We start from the raw sequence: 15,170 nt of genomic DNA on the forward strand, positions 1-15,170 counted from the left end.
CACCCGTACTGTATCCCTAGTGTCCCCACATGAGCAACTATGAGACCAGCTGCATCCATCATATGGACGAATATATAGCACACAAGTCTGTCCGGTTATCTCGATGTCCCTCTCAAGTAACCTATGACCAGGATTATTTAGGATCTGTGTTTAAAGGCGAATCGGTCTCATTATCGTAATCTCATCACGATCTGATTTCCATTGCACAGATCCAAGGATATCACAATATATACATGCATATATGCAATAGTCAATATAAAGTGATAAATGTTAAAATTGAATAAGCAAAAAGATTCTATGTCAAGTCACACGTGCCATCATGTTGAATCTCGTATTTTGATGATGAAACCAATTGATAATTATGTTTATATTTTAATCTGCATTTTGAGTGATGTAAGATGATTCGATCAGGATGAGATAATTAAAGTAGGAAAAATCATGTTGGGCTAGAGGAACATGTCAGAAGATTGGACGTCGGGCCGGTGGATCGGTCGGCGTATCGATAGAAGGCTTCAGGCCATGGATTCGAGCATCAGGCCAAGAAGAGCGGGTATTATACCAAGGATATCGGAGTTGTGGAGTCAACTGACCGATTGGGTAATAGGCCGCAGGAGAGGATGATGCGTCGAAGAATCGGACGAAGCGTCGAGGGACCAATGACATGCCGAACAACTTGATTAATGCTTAGTATTAATTGTCTAGATTGAAGTTTGTTTTACATGTGCAGGATTAACTACAATGGAAGTAAGACATGCAGCAGGAGTTGCGTCGGAGTCAAGACCATGATCACGTTGGGGGTTCGAGAGTTCGACGGAAGTCCGGACGATCGTCGAAGGTTCTGCGGGAACAAATCCGAGAAGTCCAAGAGCTTGCCAAAGAAGCTCGTCGGAACTCACCAAGCGGATCATCGCAAGTCCAGGAGTTTGCCGGAAGTCCGCAGTAGCATTGCCGAGGGTTCGTCGGATGTTCGCCGGAAGTTCACCGGAAGCTCGCCGGAAGAAGCGATTGACGCACCGGAGCAAGTTGCAGTATTAATGTCTTAAATATCGTAGTTAGCATGTAGATTAAGTTAGGAATGGGAGGTGATCCCATTAACTTAATCTGGGGGCAATTGGGCCAAATGGATCAGCCCATTCGGACCTAGAATTCCTAGCCGGCGGTGGCACCGCCCAGGAGACTTGGTCTCCCAAGAATTCTAGACGATGGTACCACCCCTATCAGGTGGTGGTACTACCAGAGCTCGATCTCTGAGTGAAGTCAGGTGGTGGTACCACCCCTATCAAGCAATGGTACCACCTAAGCTCGGTCTCCGAATGGTGTTAGGCAGTAGTACCACCCAGTTATGGTGGTAGTATCGCCAGGACCCCGAAAAACTAGGAGATGACACTTTTCAGCTCCAAATTCAAATTGATTGGAGCCTATATAAACCTCACTCTTTCTGCATGAAAGGATAACCGAAAGGCACCGAGAATCCAATCTTACTCTGTGATTTTTAGAGCTCAAAAGTGTTGTATAAGCTAAAAGTTCTCCTCCCTCTTTTCTTCTAAGTTTCGATCATTTAAGAGAGGAGTGAAAATTCTGTAAGGGTGTCTCCTAAGCCCATCAAAAGGAGTGAAACTGTAAAAGGGTGGTTGGCCTTCACCTATTGAAGAAAGGCTTCTGGTGGACGACGATGACCTCGTCGAAGGAGGAAGCCGAAAGTGGATGTAGGTCATGTTTGACCGAACCTTTCTAAAATCTGGTTTGCATTTCCTTTGTGCTATTTATCTTAACTGCAAACTGCCTTCCTTACTTTACTTCAAATACGTTTCCATAAGCTTTCAAAGTTATTATCTGCACGAAACGACTTTTACATCAGAATCGGATTTCAACGTACGAACGTCATTTCAAATCGTCGAAAGTTTTCCGCTGCACTAATTCACCCCCCCCCCCCCCCCCTCCTCTTAGTGCTCTTGATTCTAACACATCACTCACGTGATTGGCTTGTTGGGCACCTATGACTAGTAGTTTGGTCACTATTTGGGCCTTTCACTTGGCCCAACATATCCCAAACTTGGGTCATTGAATGGGCCTTTCTCTTGGCCCAAAACAACACTATTTTGGGCCTTATTGGCCCCTAATTGAGTTGATCTAATTACATTCTAAACTGATTCAATTAGACTCTAAACTAACTCAATCTAGACATAATTGATTGTAAGCGAATCCTATGTTGTCTAGCATGTCATTGGTTCTTCTAGCGCTTTATCCGATCCTTCGGTGTATTGCCCAATTAGTATGTTGTCTTCTCGCAGCATCCGATCTTCTTAGCGCAATGTTTGATCTTCATGGCCCGATACCCGAATTCGTGGCCCGAAGCCTTATGTCGATACGATGACCGTTCCTCCAGCCCGACATCCAATCTTCTGACATGTTTGCTCCGGCCCAATGTCCGATTCCTCCTACTTTAATCAATTTGTCTTTTCTGATTGATGTTAGCCCTGCGTCATAGTCAATAGAATGTGATTTTCACGTCCATCTGCTTGATCTCATAATCATAGTGTGCTGCAATAGCCAATAGAATTTGGATGGATTTTAGCATGGCTACGGGTGAGAAGGTTTCGTCATAGTCAACACCTTATCTTGACAATACCCTTTAGCCACTAGCCTTGCTTTATAGGTCTCTACCTTTCCATCTACTCCAATCTTCTTCTTGAAGATCCACTTGTAATCGATGGGTACAATACCCTCGGGTGCTTCAACTAAGTTCCAAACTTTGTTAGAGTACATAGAATCCATCTCAGAATTCATGGCTTTTTGCCACTTCCCGGAGTCAATACTCATAATAGCCTCCTCATAGGTTTGAGGATCAATATCTTCAACATCCTCTCCTCTAATATGTACCACATATCTTTCAAGAGGATGGGATACTCTGTCGGACCTACGTAAAGTCAGAACTTGTGTGCTAAGTACTTGAACAAACTCGGGCTATGGAGTAGTGCTTGAGCTAGGTTCTACAATCTCGCTAAAATCTATCAAGCTCCCACTGTCTCCATCAAGAATGTGTTCATTCTCAAAGAATATCGCTCTCTTGACTATAAAGACCTTTTGGTCCTCGGGATGATAGAAATAATATCAACAAGTTTCCTTGGGGTATCCCACGAACTTGCACAACTCCACCTCGATTCTAACTTATCGGGGTTGTGTCTTTTAACGTGGGCAAGCCAGCCCCAAATCTTAATAACAAGATCGAGCTTCTTCTATTTTCATATCTTATATAGTGTAGACACTACCAATTTAGTTGGAACTTTGTTCAAAAGGTAAGTTACGGTCTCTAGGGCATATCCCTAGAGCGAGATGGGTAGGTCAACAAAACTCATCATTGACTACATCATGTCTAACAGTGTACGATTCCTCCTTTCATATATACCATTGAGTTGAGGTGTATAAAAAGGTGCCAATTGGGATAGAATCTCATGGTCCTTGAGGAATTGAGTGAACTCTGTACTCAAGTACTCATCTCCTCGATCTGATCGAAGAGTCTTGATACTCTTTCCAATCTAGTTCTCCACTTCATTCTTATACTCTCTGAATTTCTGAAAGGCCTATGACTTATACTTCATCAGGTACACATGTTCATACCTTGAGAAATCATCAGTAAAAGAAATAAAGGATGAGAAACCACCTATAGCATGAGTTGACATGGGTCTATATACATCACTATATATGAGTTCTAGCAGCTCAATGGTTCTCTCTCTAGTTCCTCTAAAAGGAGAGTTGAACAATCATTATTCTTAAAAACTAATTTATATCCACTAACTATCAAACATAAAATAGAAATAATATTTTTGATAATAGAAGGAACAAAATAGCATGCATCCAATGCAATAATAGCTCCACCGAGCAGATGTAGGGTGACCTCGCCAATAGCAACTACAGCAACTTTTGCTCCATTACCCATCATGAGGTCCATCTCGCCTCTCACTAATCTCCTAGATCTTGCTAGTACCTGCAATGAATTACAAATATAATAAACATTACTGGTATCTAATACCCATGTGTTATCATAACTCCTTATGATTCTCGTCATGTTCGGCTTCGGAACTACCATGGTCTCGAGGGTCTCGACCAACTATGATGTTCAATTAAGTCAACATCATCATTACAAGATGAGTCTGATTCGATGATATACCCTCGAGGGACTCGACCAAGCATACCATGTCCTCAAGTCACCGGTGACATCTCTATGTCATAGGCAAGATAGAGAATCACGATATAGGTGAGCCTCGAGAGACTCGACCAACTCAACCTACACCGAGAATCAGACCCTGGCTATAATGATGGAAGGCCACATGGGTCAATCTAATTGTCTCATGTTTACCGACTTAATATTATCAAGAGAGAGGATTTTGATTTGGTATCGTCATTATAACATGTCACACACATACATATTTAATATATATCTACATCACATGCAAATATATATACATATCTAGTATCTAGTATATGTATAAGCAATCACACATCACATGAACAATCAAACCAGATGATCATGGACCATAGCCTAATATGATTAGGTCTGAGCAAATAGGCCTAATCACTCACATCAAGATCTATATATGCAGTAGTGCATCTCTATGCCCTGTGATTGTCAATCTCGTCCTCGTCGGTTCTGTTAGCATCTCAACGCATCTTCATGTATCGCAATCGTCCATCTCGTGGGTCCCGCTATCACTTTCACATTCCAATACATCTCCTCATGTGATTACAACTTAATTATAGACACGTAGGCCCGACGATAAACGAGAAATAAAATAGAGGCTCATAGGTCCCAATAATAATAATCATAAGTACACACACATCATACGATTCATGATCATCCGTCCACATATCATACATCATATGTACACATCATCATCATGTAGGACTACTAGATAATAAAAATAATAATAATCAATTAATTTTAATTAATTATTGTTTTTTGAAATTAGGGACATATAGAGAATTTTTTGAATTATAAGGGGTATTTTCATAACTTGATCAAAAGGACAAAATATGAAATTTCTCAAATTCAGAGGAGCAAAACTACCTTTTGTCCGAAACCCTACTACTCCCATATTGTGTTGCGGCGCTACGACCACTGCCACCTTACCGGCGGTGGCCTTTGCGGGCGGGAGCGCCCTTGCTTGGCAGCAACTTGCTCGCAGGTGCTGTTACCACGGATGATACTACCCCTTGCGGGTGACTATAGCCCTAGTAGGCACCACTGCGGGCGTTGTGCCTACGGGTGGTGCCACACCAGCAAGCGAGTGCCACCCGTTGGGGCTCGCGCACGGGCATAGTGTCCGTGGGCCAACTGCCGCCGCTGATGGCATGGATATGTGCATGGATATATTGCCTATTACTTGAATATATTGTGATGTCCACGGATATGTGCAATGGGAATTGGATCGTGATGAGATCACGATAATGAGATCGATTCGTCTTTAAACACAGATCTTAAATAATCCCGATCATAGATTACTCGAGAGGTTATACTCGTTCATATGATAGATGCAACTGGACTCATAGCTGCTCATGTGGGGACACTAATGATACAGTACAAGTGCTCATTGAAGAATGAGTTTGCTAATAGATCTGCTTACGAAATACTAGATAGTTGGTGATGCCTTATTGTCAAACATTGATTCAGTAGTCCTAGTGGTATATATGGTTCTTAGACTTGAGATACCAAGGATGTCCTGTATAAGTACTCTATTCTTTAATACCAAACTTACAGATCTAGAGGTTCTAAATCTAGCACAGTTGGTCATCAAGAGTGGTAACCAACCTTACGAGGATTATTGAGTATCGATAGAGGATCAACCACTCTTGGTATCATGAGAGGAATATCTTATATATTCTTGCTCAGACAAATCCTTAGCCAGGGTCATTTGAATTGAGAGAGAAAGAGTTCTCTGAGAGAATCCGATTAGAGCGAGACTCGAGCAGAAACCATATGGGTCTGGCAACACCATGCCCGATATACGATCTATGGGATATTAGATAGATGAGGGACTATAAGTACACGATAACTAAGGATAGATAGGTCTAATAGATTGGATTCCTTTGTGTCATCTGGGGACTACGGCGTAGTGGCCTAGTACATCCATAGTCGATGAGTGGAGTGAATTATTATGGAGATAATAATTCACTGAATCAGAAGGAGTTTTGATTAGTATGACTAATGGCCAGCCCAATATTGGGATTATAGGATCATACACTTATGGTTGGCGTTGCAATGAGTAGAGGTTCAGATATGAGATATCCGTCGGAGCCTCTATTTTATTGGATATCCAATAAGTCCCTAAATTATTGGATCCTCTGGATGAGATATAATAAGAGCCAATAAGAGATTATTGGATAGAGATCCACTAATCGAATAGGCTTGGGTAGCTGGATGGAGATCCAATACCCAATAGAGCTGGATCCATTAGGGTTATATTGATAAGGGACCTCTATAAATAGGAGGGAACCAATGGTTCATAAGCTAGACCCTTTTGGGTTGCCTCTCCTATTCTCCTTCCCTTCTCCTCCTCAAATAACATGCTTGAAGTTTTTGAGGAGCATCGTTATAACTCTGTTGTATGGATCACCGCTAGAGAGGAGGATATACGATCTCCCTAGGTAACATAATATTTCATATACACATTTTAAAGTTTCACGGATTTTGTGTACCAATCTTCGTATAATGACAAACACATCTTTGGGAATTTTTTGAGATTTTTTTTATGTTCTTCTACTACGCATATGATGTCGCCCTTATATTTTCCTATAATAATATTAATAAGCAAAAAGACTGCATGTCAAGTCACTTGTGTCATCACTTATATGATTAGTTTGTAGGGCACTTATAACTAGTAATATCTTATTAGCAAATTCAAAATTCGAAAAACTTTTAACAAGTGCTCTTTTACCATTGACGACATCCGTAAACTAGTTATACATGTTTCCAATGATCTCACTTAGTTTCATGCGAAATAATTCATAACTATGAACCGAAAGATTAATTTTTAACTTCTTACTACTTGTGCCTTCGTTTGTGATTTCAAGTATATGCCAAATGTCACAAGCTGTTTCATAAATAGAAACTAGATTGAATTCATTTTTATCAAAAGCACATAATAAAGTATTCATAGCTTTGGCGTTCAAAAAGAAAGTCTTCATCTCCAAATCATTCCAATCGTTCATTGGAAGAAAAGACTTTTGAAATATGTTTTCAATGATATTCTATAACTCGAAATCCATAGAAATCAAGAAAATCCTCATTCTAGTTTTCTAATATGTATAATTCATTCCATTGAACATGAGAGGACGTGTGATAGAATGACCCTTATGATTATCGATAAAAACTATCTCTCTTGGGTTTTAAATTAAATTGAGAGTAACCTTGCTTTGATACCAACTGTTAGGATCACCCTTATGATTATCGATAAAAACTATCTCTCTTGGGTTTTAAATTAAATTGAGAGTAACCTTGCTTTGATACCAACTGTTAGGATCAATAGGACACAAGGGGGGGGGGGGGGGGTGTGAATTAGTGTAGTGATAAATATGATGGTTGCAATTCCAAATCTTTCCGAGTTGATAGAAACGTAACAAAGAAATTGTATCGAGAAGATGTCGACTTGAAGTAAATGTACAATGTAGAGTGCAGCTAAGTAATGAAAGTAAGCAGTAAGGAAAGAACACATCATATTTATATGGTTCATTGTTGTGACCTATGTCCACTTCCAATTCCTCCTCCATTGAGGTCACTGGCGTCCACTAATGGTCTTCCTTTAATGGGCAAAGACCAACCACCCTCTTACAACACTTTCTCCTTTTCATAGGTTTAGGAGACAACCCTTATAAGCCTCACACCTCACTTGAATGATCATAAGACTTAGAAAGGGAGGAGGAGGACACTTAGCACTTTTATAACACTTTCACACCTTAACTCTTCAAGATTTTGTTCACACATTATTGTACCTTCATGTATAAAAGAGGGGTATTTATAAGCCCTAATGACTTCAAAATTAGAGCTAAAAAGTGTCTTATCCCGGGTTTCTAAAATACTTGCAGTACCATTGACAGTATTGGGCAGTACTATCGCTTGACACTCTAACACTAGGTGGTACCACCACCCAGTCTAGCGATACTACCGCTTGATAGAGCCTTAGAGACTGAGCTCTGACGTTACCATCGCTTGACAGGATGTTACCATCGCTTGGCAACATTAACTACCGATGGTACCACCACCTAGACCACTTAGGAGGCTGAGCCTCAAGTGGTTCCACTGCCAAGTCCGACGGTACCACCACTTGACTGGGCTCTAGGTTAATATTTGGGCCATCAGTCTGACCCAAACTAGCTCTAAATTGGACATAATTGATCCTTAATTGAGATAGTGGGATTATCTCTCAATCCGAACTCAATCTAAGTTCTAACTACAATAATTGAGGTAATAACTAAGCAATCTTTATCTGGTATGTCAATTATTCTTCAGGTGAAGTCTTGGCAAACTTTTAGTGAACTCTCGGTAAGCTTTTAGGGAACTCTCGATGAATTCTCAGTGAACTTTTGACGAACTATTGGCTAGTTCCCGATAAACTCTCGACGAGCTTCTAGCACATCATTCGAATCTTCGACGTATCGTCCTATCTTTGACTTCGGCCCAACATCTGCTTTATGCTTTATTTATTATCGTAGTTAATCCTACAATACTCTTCTCCAACATATGGATTAGATCAATAATTTATTAATTGATTTCATCATCAAAATTCGAGATTCAACACCTCATCCATCTAATATCCCAAAAATCGTATAGCGGGCATGGTGTTGTCACGCCCATACAGTTTCTACATGAGTGTCACTCTAATCAGATTCTCTTGGAGACCTCTTTCTCTCTCAATCTGAATGACCCTGGCCAGGGATTTGTCTAAGCAAGAACACATGAGATATTCCTCTCATGACACTAAGAGCGAATGATCCTCTATCGACACTCAATAGCCCTTGTAATGTTGGCTATCATCCTCGATGACCGGTTGTGCTAAATCTAGAACCTCCAGACCTATAAGTTCGGTATCAAAGAGTGGAGTACTCATATAAGACATCCTTGATGTCTCAAGTCTAAGGACCAAATACACCACTAGGACGATGAAATCGTTGTTTGACAACAGACATCATTAACCATCCAACATTCCATGAGCGTATCAATCAGTAAACTCATTCTCCAATGAGCACTTGCACTGTATCCCTAGTATCCTCACACGAGCAGTTATGAGACCAGCTGCATCCGTCATATGGATGGGTATACAGCACACTAGTCTGTTCGATTATCTTAATGTCCCTCTCAAATAATCTATGACCAGAATTATTTAGGATATGTGTTTAAAAGTGAATTGGTCTCATTATCGTGATCTCATCACAATTTGATTCCCATTACATAAATCCATAGACATCATAGTATATTCATGTAACAAGCAATATAAAATAATAAAATATCAAATAATAATAAACAAAAAGATTGTGTGTCAAGTCACATGTGCCATCAGTTACGTGATTGGCTTGCTGGGCACTTATAACTAGCAAGTTGATCTTTGTTCATTGAAAAGAAGATTGATAGTGAAAGTCAACGGAAGATCAAACCATTATAAATATGTTCACATTGCTTCTCTTACTTTTGATTTGTTGTTGCTAACTCATTTATTTTACTTGAACCTTTATCCACATTTTTGGTTAATCATATTTTTTATATGAATTTATCGAACGAACTTTATAATTGATTAAATTTGTTAAGGTACTAATTCATTCCCTCCCCCAATCTTTCCAATCTTTTCGTATCATTATGATCATGAGACGAATTTAGTCTATCAATTATTTATAAATTTTATTAGTTTATGATTTATTTTATAAATTGTCACATAGCAATATCCAAAATGACTCTAATTTAGTTTCCTAATTTACTAAGGAATATTTAAAGTGAGAAAATATAGAAAAAATGAAAAGAATTTCAAATTATAACTATAATCAAAGATTATAAATTCTGATTGAAGATTAATGAAAAAAAATTTATGAAAAGATTAAATCATATATTTGATTTGATATATATATATATATATATATATATATATATATATATATATATATATATATATATATATATATATTACTTATCCCAAGGTTAGATACCGTAATGTACCAATAAAAAATAGATCAATAAATTGGGTTATGTTCTCCTATAACCAATATAAATATGATATTTATCTATTTATTTTTTGTAAAACCTTATAATTATTATTATTTTTCTTTCATTGTCTTCCTTTTTACTCGTCCTATGTTAATTTCTCTATTATCTTTCGATTATTATTTTCTCCTCTTTCTTTTTTATTCGTTTTTGTTTATGTTTGCTCTTCCGATGTCAATTGTTTTGGAAGTCCACACGCGGAGACAGGGAAAAAGACTGATCAATTGGCTTCAGTCTAGCCATCAGACATTGATTTAAAGAAAAAGAATGAAAGAAGCAAACAAGACCTGACGCGTTATTGGTCTAGTCTTTACGGTAGTTGTACTCTCTCTCTCTCTCTCTCTCTCAATACAATATGATCTCAATACGTAAGGATTCTCCAAATCTTCGATGCTGTAATGGGAGTCAAGTCTTTGCCAAACGTGTTCACGCGTCTCTCTTTATCTTAACGCGGAAGCTATTGCAAGTAACCGTGTTTGGTAGAAGCATCAGCATCTGCATCTGCATCTTGTCGCGAAAGAGAGGCTATCCGCTGCAATAAAGATTTGATCACTTTCTTCAGCAGGCTGTTGTGCTCTTCCGGAAGTCGATTTTAACAGACAATTGCTTCGGTTACTTTTGTATATTGGGTTGGTAAGGAAGTCAGCACTCCTGTGTCTCTATCTACTTGTTTTGGGCTTTAAAGAACAACAACATATGGTGCAATATTCAACATCAAATGCAGCTAGGTTTCCTTGCTTTGTTGAGATCGTCACTGTCACTCCCGCATAAGTTAGAGTTACAGATGAAGACACGCCTATGTTCGAGTCAACAGTAGTCTATTATAAACTGCATGTGCAATGATGGTTCCTTCTTCAAAGAGATGAGAAGGAAAAATCACTCGGTAATTCTTTAAGAAGAAACTGCAAACATCCATCCAGTAGAAGGCTTTTGATGGTTGAATCCCACAAAACATATTTGATACCCTATATGTAAGAATTAAGCATTTGGTGAGTATATATCATTCATTTGGACTTGGAACACTTTAGATTGGTAGCTCCAATTCAATAAAATTGCAGATTGAATCGTGACAATTTACATGTATTGGAGCAGATCTAGTAAATGAACATGGTGAGGAGGAAAGAACTACTAATAGATCGAGTAGGAAGGATTACTGTAAATGGTCATAAAGGACATACCTTGCGCATGGGAAAGAGAGGGCCGAGGAGGTTTGGTAGTTGACCGTTGGCGGGAGAGTGACATCGGAGGCATTACGTCAACCTTCTTGTAGGAGCAGGGAACGCGCTTTGTTCCCTCACCTTCCCAGCTGTTTCCTAGTACTTTCCTATGGTTTTAGTTCTACAGGCCTCTACTGCGGCTGTTCATATAAGTCCAAGGCCACCCTCTCTGCGACCTCCATGTTCCATCCATAAGCCCCTGCTCTTCCAAGACCAATTCGAGACCCCTCAGCTTCCATCCCTTCCCTCCACAAAGAGAGCAACAGGACATGGCAGCGAAGAGGCTCCGCGATGACTCCGATCAAGGGTCTGACCCATCGCAGAACAAGCGGATGCGAAGCGTACCTTCGTTCTCGACGTCAGTAATCCCAACGGCCTTCTTCTGCTCACCCTTCTCCCACTATTTGCTTTGTCGTTGTCCAAAATCCATCTGATCATGGCTTCTCTTTTGCGTACATGAATAAGAACAAGTCTCAGATGCCTTAAGGTTTTGTTTATGTGGTTGCTTTGGTCTAAAATGATGTATAACCTCCCTCTTGCCTTTTGACAGGGTGATTAGAGAGGCTATGATGGCGAAATCTCTACAGAACTTCTTCTTTGTCTTGGAACCATTGCTTCGCAAAGTGGTATGATGATATATCCTACAAGTGATGCTGCCTTGGAACCAACTCTTTACTGCTTAATCCCTCAAAGTCACAACGAATAAGAGAACAAATTTATGTTCTTTTTCATTCCAACTGATCTCAACTAATAATTCTTCTCGTACATAAACTAGGTGCAAGAGGAGGTTGAGCAAGGAGTAATTCGCAGCATCCACTCATTTCAGAGGTGAAGAATGTGTATATCTCTGTCTACTTCAGCTTGATTTGTTGATTGGAACTCAAAATCCTGGGTAAATTCCATTTACAAAAGACTAATATTGGTCCGAAAATGTTGTTTAAGGTCTATCCCGACTCAGATTGAAGCAGCAGAATCATCAAGCTTGAAGCTTGCATTCAAGCAGCAACCTTCACTCCCCATATTCACTGGCAGCAAGATAATGGACATTGAGAATAACCCACTCCAGATCATCATCGTAGATGTAGCTAACGGAGAGGTTCCTTTATCCTCATTACCATCAGCTGTCAAAGTAGAAATACTTGTCTTAGATGGAGATTTTCCTTCGGGAGATGGAAATGAGTGGACCAGCGCAGGATTCCAGAAAAAGATCGTGAGGGAGAGGACCGGGAAGAGGCCATTGCTCACAGGGGATGTCAATGTTACACTGAGAGATGGCACTGCTTACATCTCTGATATCTCCTTCACTGATAATTCTAGTTGGATAAGAAGTCGACACTTCAGGATTGGTGCCAGAGTCGTGCCGAAGGGCTACAATGGTCCAAGCATTAAAGAAGCCATGACCGAGCCCTTCATGGTCAAGGATCACAGAGGAGAATGTAAGTATGAAACCCTTGCTCTTGTTACTTTTGATGCAGTCAAATTCAAGGTGCATATCTAAAGCTAGATCTTTGGTATAGGATCAATCATCGATACGTGCTTCAATACAAAATTCTAACGATAGACAGAACTAATCGGTGAATGATTATAATAATGCAGTGTACAGGAAACATTATCCCCCAGCTCTTTGGGACGAGGTATGGCGACTAGAGAGGATAGGGAAGGATGGGGCGTTCCACAGAAAGCTGTCGGCAGAGAGCATCAACACGGTCCAGGACTTCTTGAAGCTGTGCGCCGTCGAACCTGATCGTCTCCGCAGTGTACGTGTTCTTAATTCCCTTGCTGAACGCAGTAATGCTGTTGTAATGTGGCCGATGTGCCAAAATGCTTTGTGCCCTTGTTGAGGTGTTGCTTTCATGGATCAGATATTGGGAGTGGGGATGTCGGATCGCATGTGGGAAGGAACAGTTGCTCATGCAAAGACCTGCATCATCGGAGACAAGCTTTACCTACACCGAGGACCACAATGGAGCCTTGTCTTAAACCCTATATGTGAAGTGGTGTCGATTGTGACTGGTAGCATGACCTGCACAGTGCAAGAGCTAAGCAGACCTCAGATGGTGAGCACCAAAACCAGCTTCTTCAGATCTTTTACTTATGTTTGACTCTTGACATGCTGATCTCACTGTGCTCCGCTATTCTGCAGGCCTATGTGCAGCATCTGGTTGAAGAAGCATATCGAAACTGGGACAACTTGGAAGAGACTGATGGATTGCTTCATCCGAGCGTTGTTTTGCCACAAAGTTAGTAAACCAGCTCGGTAAATTATCGATGCAGATTGAACTGACTTGTGAATGTACTGATGTTTTATAGCTCTTTCGACAGATTTGGGGATGCAACAGCAATGTGAGATGGATACATCGCTTTGGTATTCCGTTCATCAAGAGAATGCAATAGATTACAGAGTTGGAGGATACGATATCGTCAGCTCTGTGCAGCCTTTCTACGACTGAAACCAAACGACAACCCATAAAGTCTAGTCTCGATGTAAATTAAGCTTAGAAATCATAGCATCTGTTGTTAGGTACGAATCGGGTGCCCTGATTGCTTGCTTGTTGACGATGATACAGAACGTAGCAAGCGACAAGAGGCGTACGTACGTATACGGATTCTTTGGTTGTTCTTCTACTGTAACTCACTTTTCTTTGAAGATTGTAAGTCTGTTTGTTTGAGGCGGGGTGGAGTAAAGACTGATGACGTTCACAAACATGTGGGCGTCCGGTCTATTCCTAACGACAGTCCCTCATTTGTACAAATGATCATCATATTAGGAAAAAGGTTGGTCCAAAAATGTTCACGTTTCTCTTGAGTTGCATTTCTTTTTCCTGAACATGCATGGAATGAATGCCAAATTAATGGTCACATCAGCCATAATTCTCTTGATCAATGATTTTGCAAAAGGATATCTTTTATGATGCACCTAAAGATGCTCACGGCGAGCCTTCACAAGAATTATGGCAGTGATAGAAGAAACCCCACGAAGGCATATCTGTACGACAAACAAGCAACCACTCTCGTTAGCTGGAATCCAAGTACTGTGTTGCAGTGGAGTGAAAATTACTGCTGTCCCAAACTTGGGAATTCACTGTCAGATTGTAGAGTCCCTGTTCGGAACATGGACAAAATTGATAAAAATAATAAAAAATAAGAACAAATATTGAATGAAGCTTTATTGTATAAATGAAATAGCTTTAGCTTGAATCTATTAACATGTTCCCTCTCTTATTTATACAAATTAGGAGGGAAGATTTCCCTAACAGAATAGAGGATTTTCCTCAACAGAATGAGAAATTTCCTCATATAGTTAGGAAAATCTTATCTTCTATCATGCCCCCGCAAGATGTGCTCCTAACAAGGATACCAATCTTGGATCGATGCAAAGAATTATTTACAAGCGAGAGGCTTCATGAGTAAGATAAGTGTATATCGCTGCTGCTGCTGCTGCGATTGCTGTTGCTGTGATGGCACAGGCGTTCCCTTCATTCTCCTTAAGTCTACCGAATGTTGATAGATCATTGAAGACTACCGCGGTGAGGAAGATGAGGATTGACCACGGAGCCTCTTAGGAATACAACGGCGTTGGTCGCTGGCTGAAGGGTGAAGCTTCACTTTTCTCAGCGACGTTGGTCGCTGGCCGAAGGCAAGAGCGAAGTTTTGCTTTTCTCAATGACGTTGGTCGTGGTTGCGATTACGACGGCTACGACGGTAGAGAA

The 15,170-nt window shown here is 40.3% G+C and overlaps 1 protein-coding gene across 1 annotated transcript; it reads left to right on the plus strand.

Annotated features, from left to right (window-relative positions):
* The first annotated feature begins 11,633 nt into the window (after nucleotides 1-11,633).
* On the plus strand, nucleotides 11,634-14,266 carry LOC103994878 (protein SAR DEFICIENT 1). The gene is made up of 8 exons (XM_009415330.3): nucleotides 11,634-11,818; nucleotides 12,011-12,086; nucleotides 12,236-12,288; nucleotides 12,403-12,896; nucleotides 13,057-13,217; nucleotides 13,323-13,517; nucleotides 13,604-13,700; nucleotides 13,783-14,266. Exons 1-8 carry the CDS (start codon nucleotides 11,730-11,732, stop codon nucleotides 13,908-13,910), a joined length of 1,293 nt encoding a protein of 430 aa, XP_009413605.1. The 5' UTR covers nucleotides 11,634-11,729; the 3' UTR covers nucleotides 13,911-14,266.
* Nucleotides 14,267-15,170: the final 904 nt, after the last annotated feature.

This window comes from Musa acuminata, chromosome BXJ1-8 (assembly GCF_036884655.1).
Source record: "Musa acuminata AAA Group cultivar baxijiao chromosome BXJ1-8, Cavendish_Baxijiao_AAA, whole genome shotgun sequence".
Classification (NCBI taxonomy): domain Eukaryota; kingdom Viridiplantae; phylum Streptophyta; class Magnoliopsida; order Zingiberales; family Musaceae; genus Musa; species Musa acuminata.

What these genes read in the sequence shown, in the direction of transcription:
- LOC103994878 (XM_009415330.3), top strand. Translation starts at nt 11,730, where the DNA reads ATGGCAGCGAAGAGGCTCCGCGATGACTCCGATCAAGGGTCTGACCCA. An exon ending in AGCATCCACTCATTTCAGAG is followed by an intron (nt 12,289 to 12,402) that starts GTGAAGAATGTG and finishes ATGTTGTTTAAG; the next exon opens with GTCTATCCCGACTCAGATTG. An exon ending in GAGCGTTGTTTTGCCACAAA is followed by an intron (nt 13,701 to 13,782) that starts GTTAGTAAACCA and finishes CTCTTTCGACAG; the next exon opens with ATTTGGGGATGCAACAGCAA.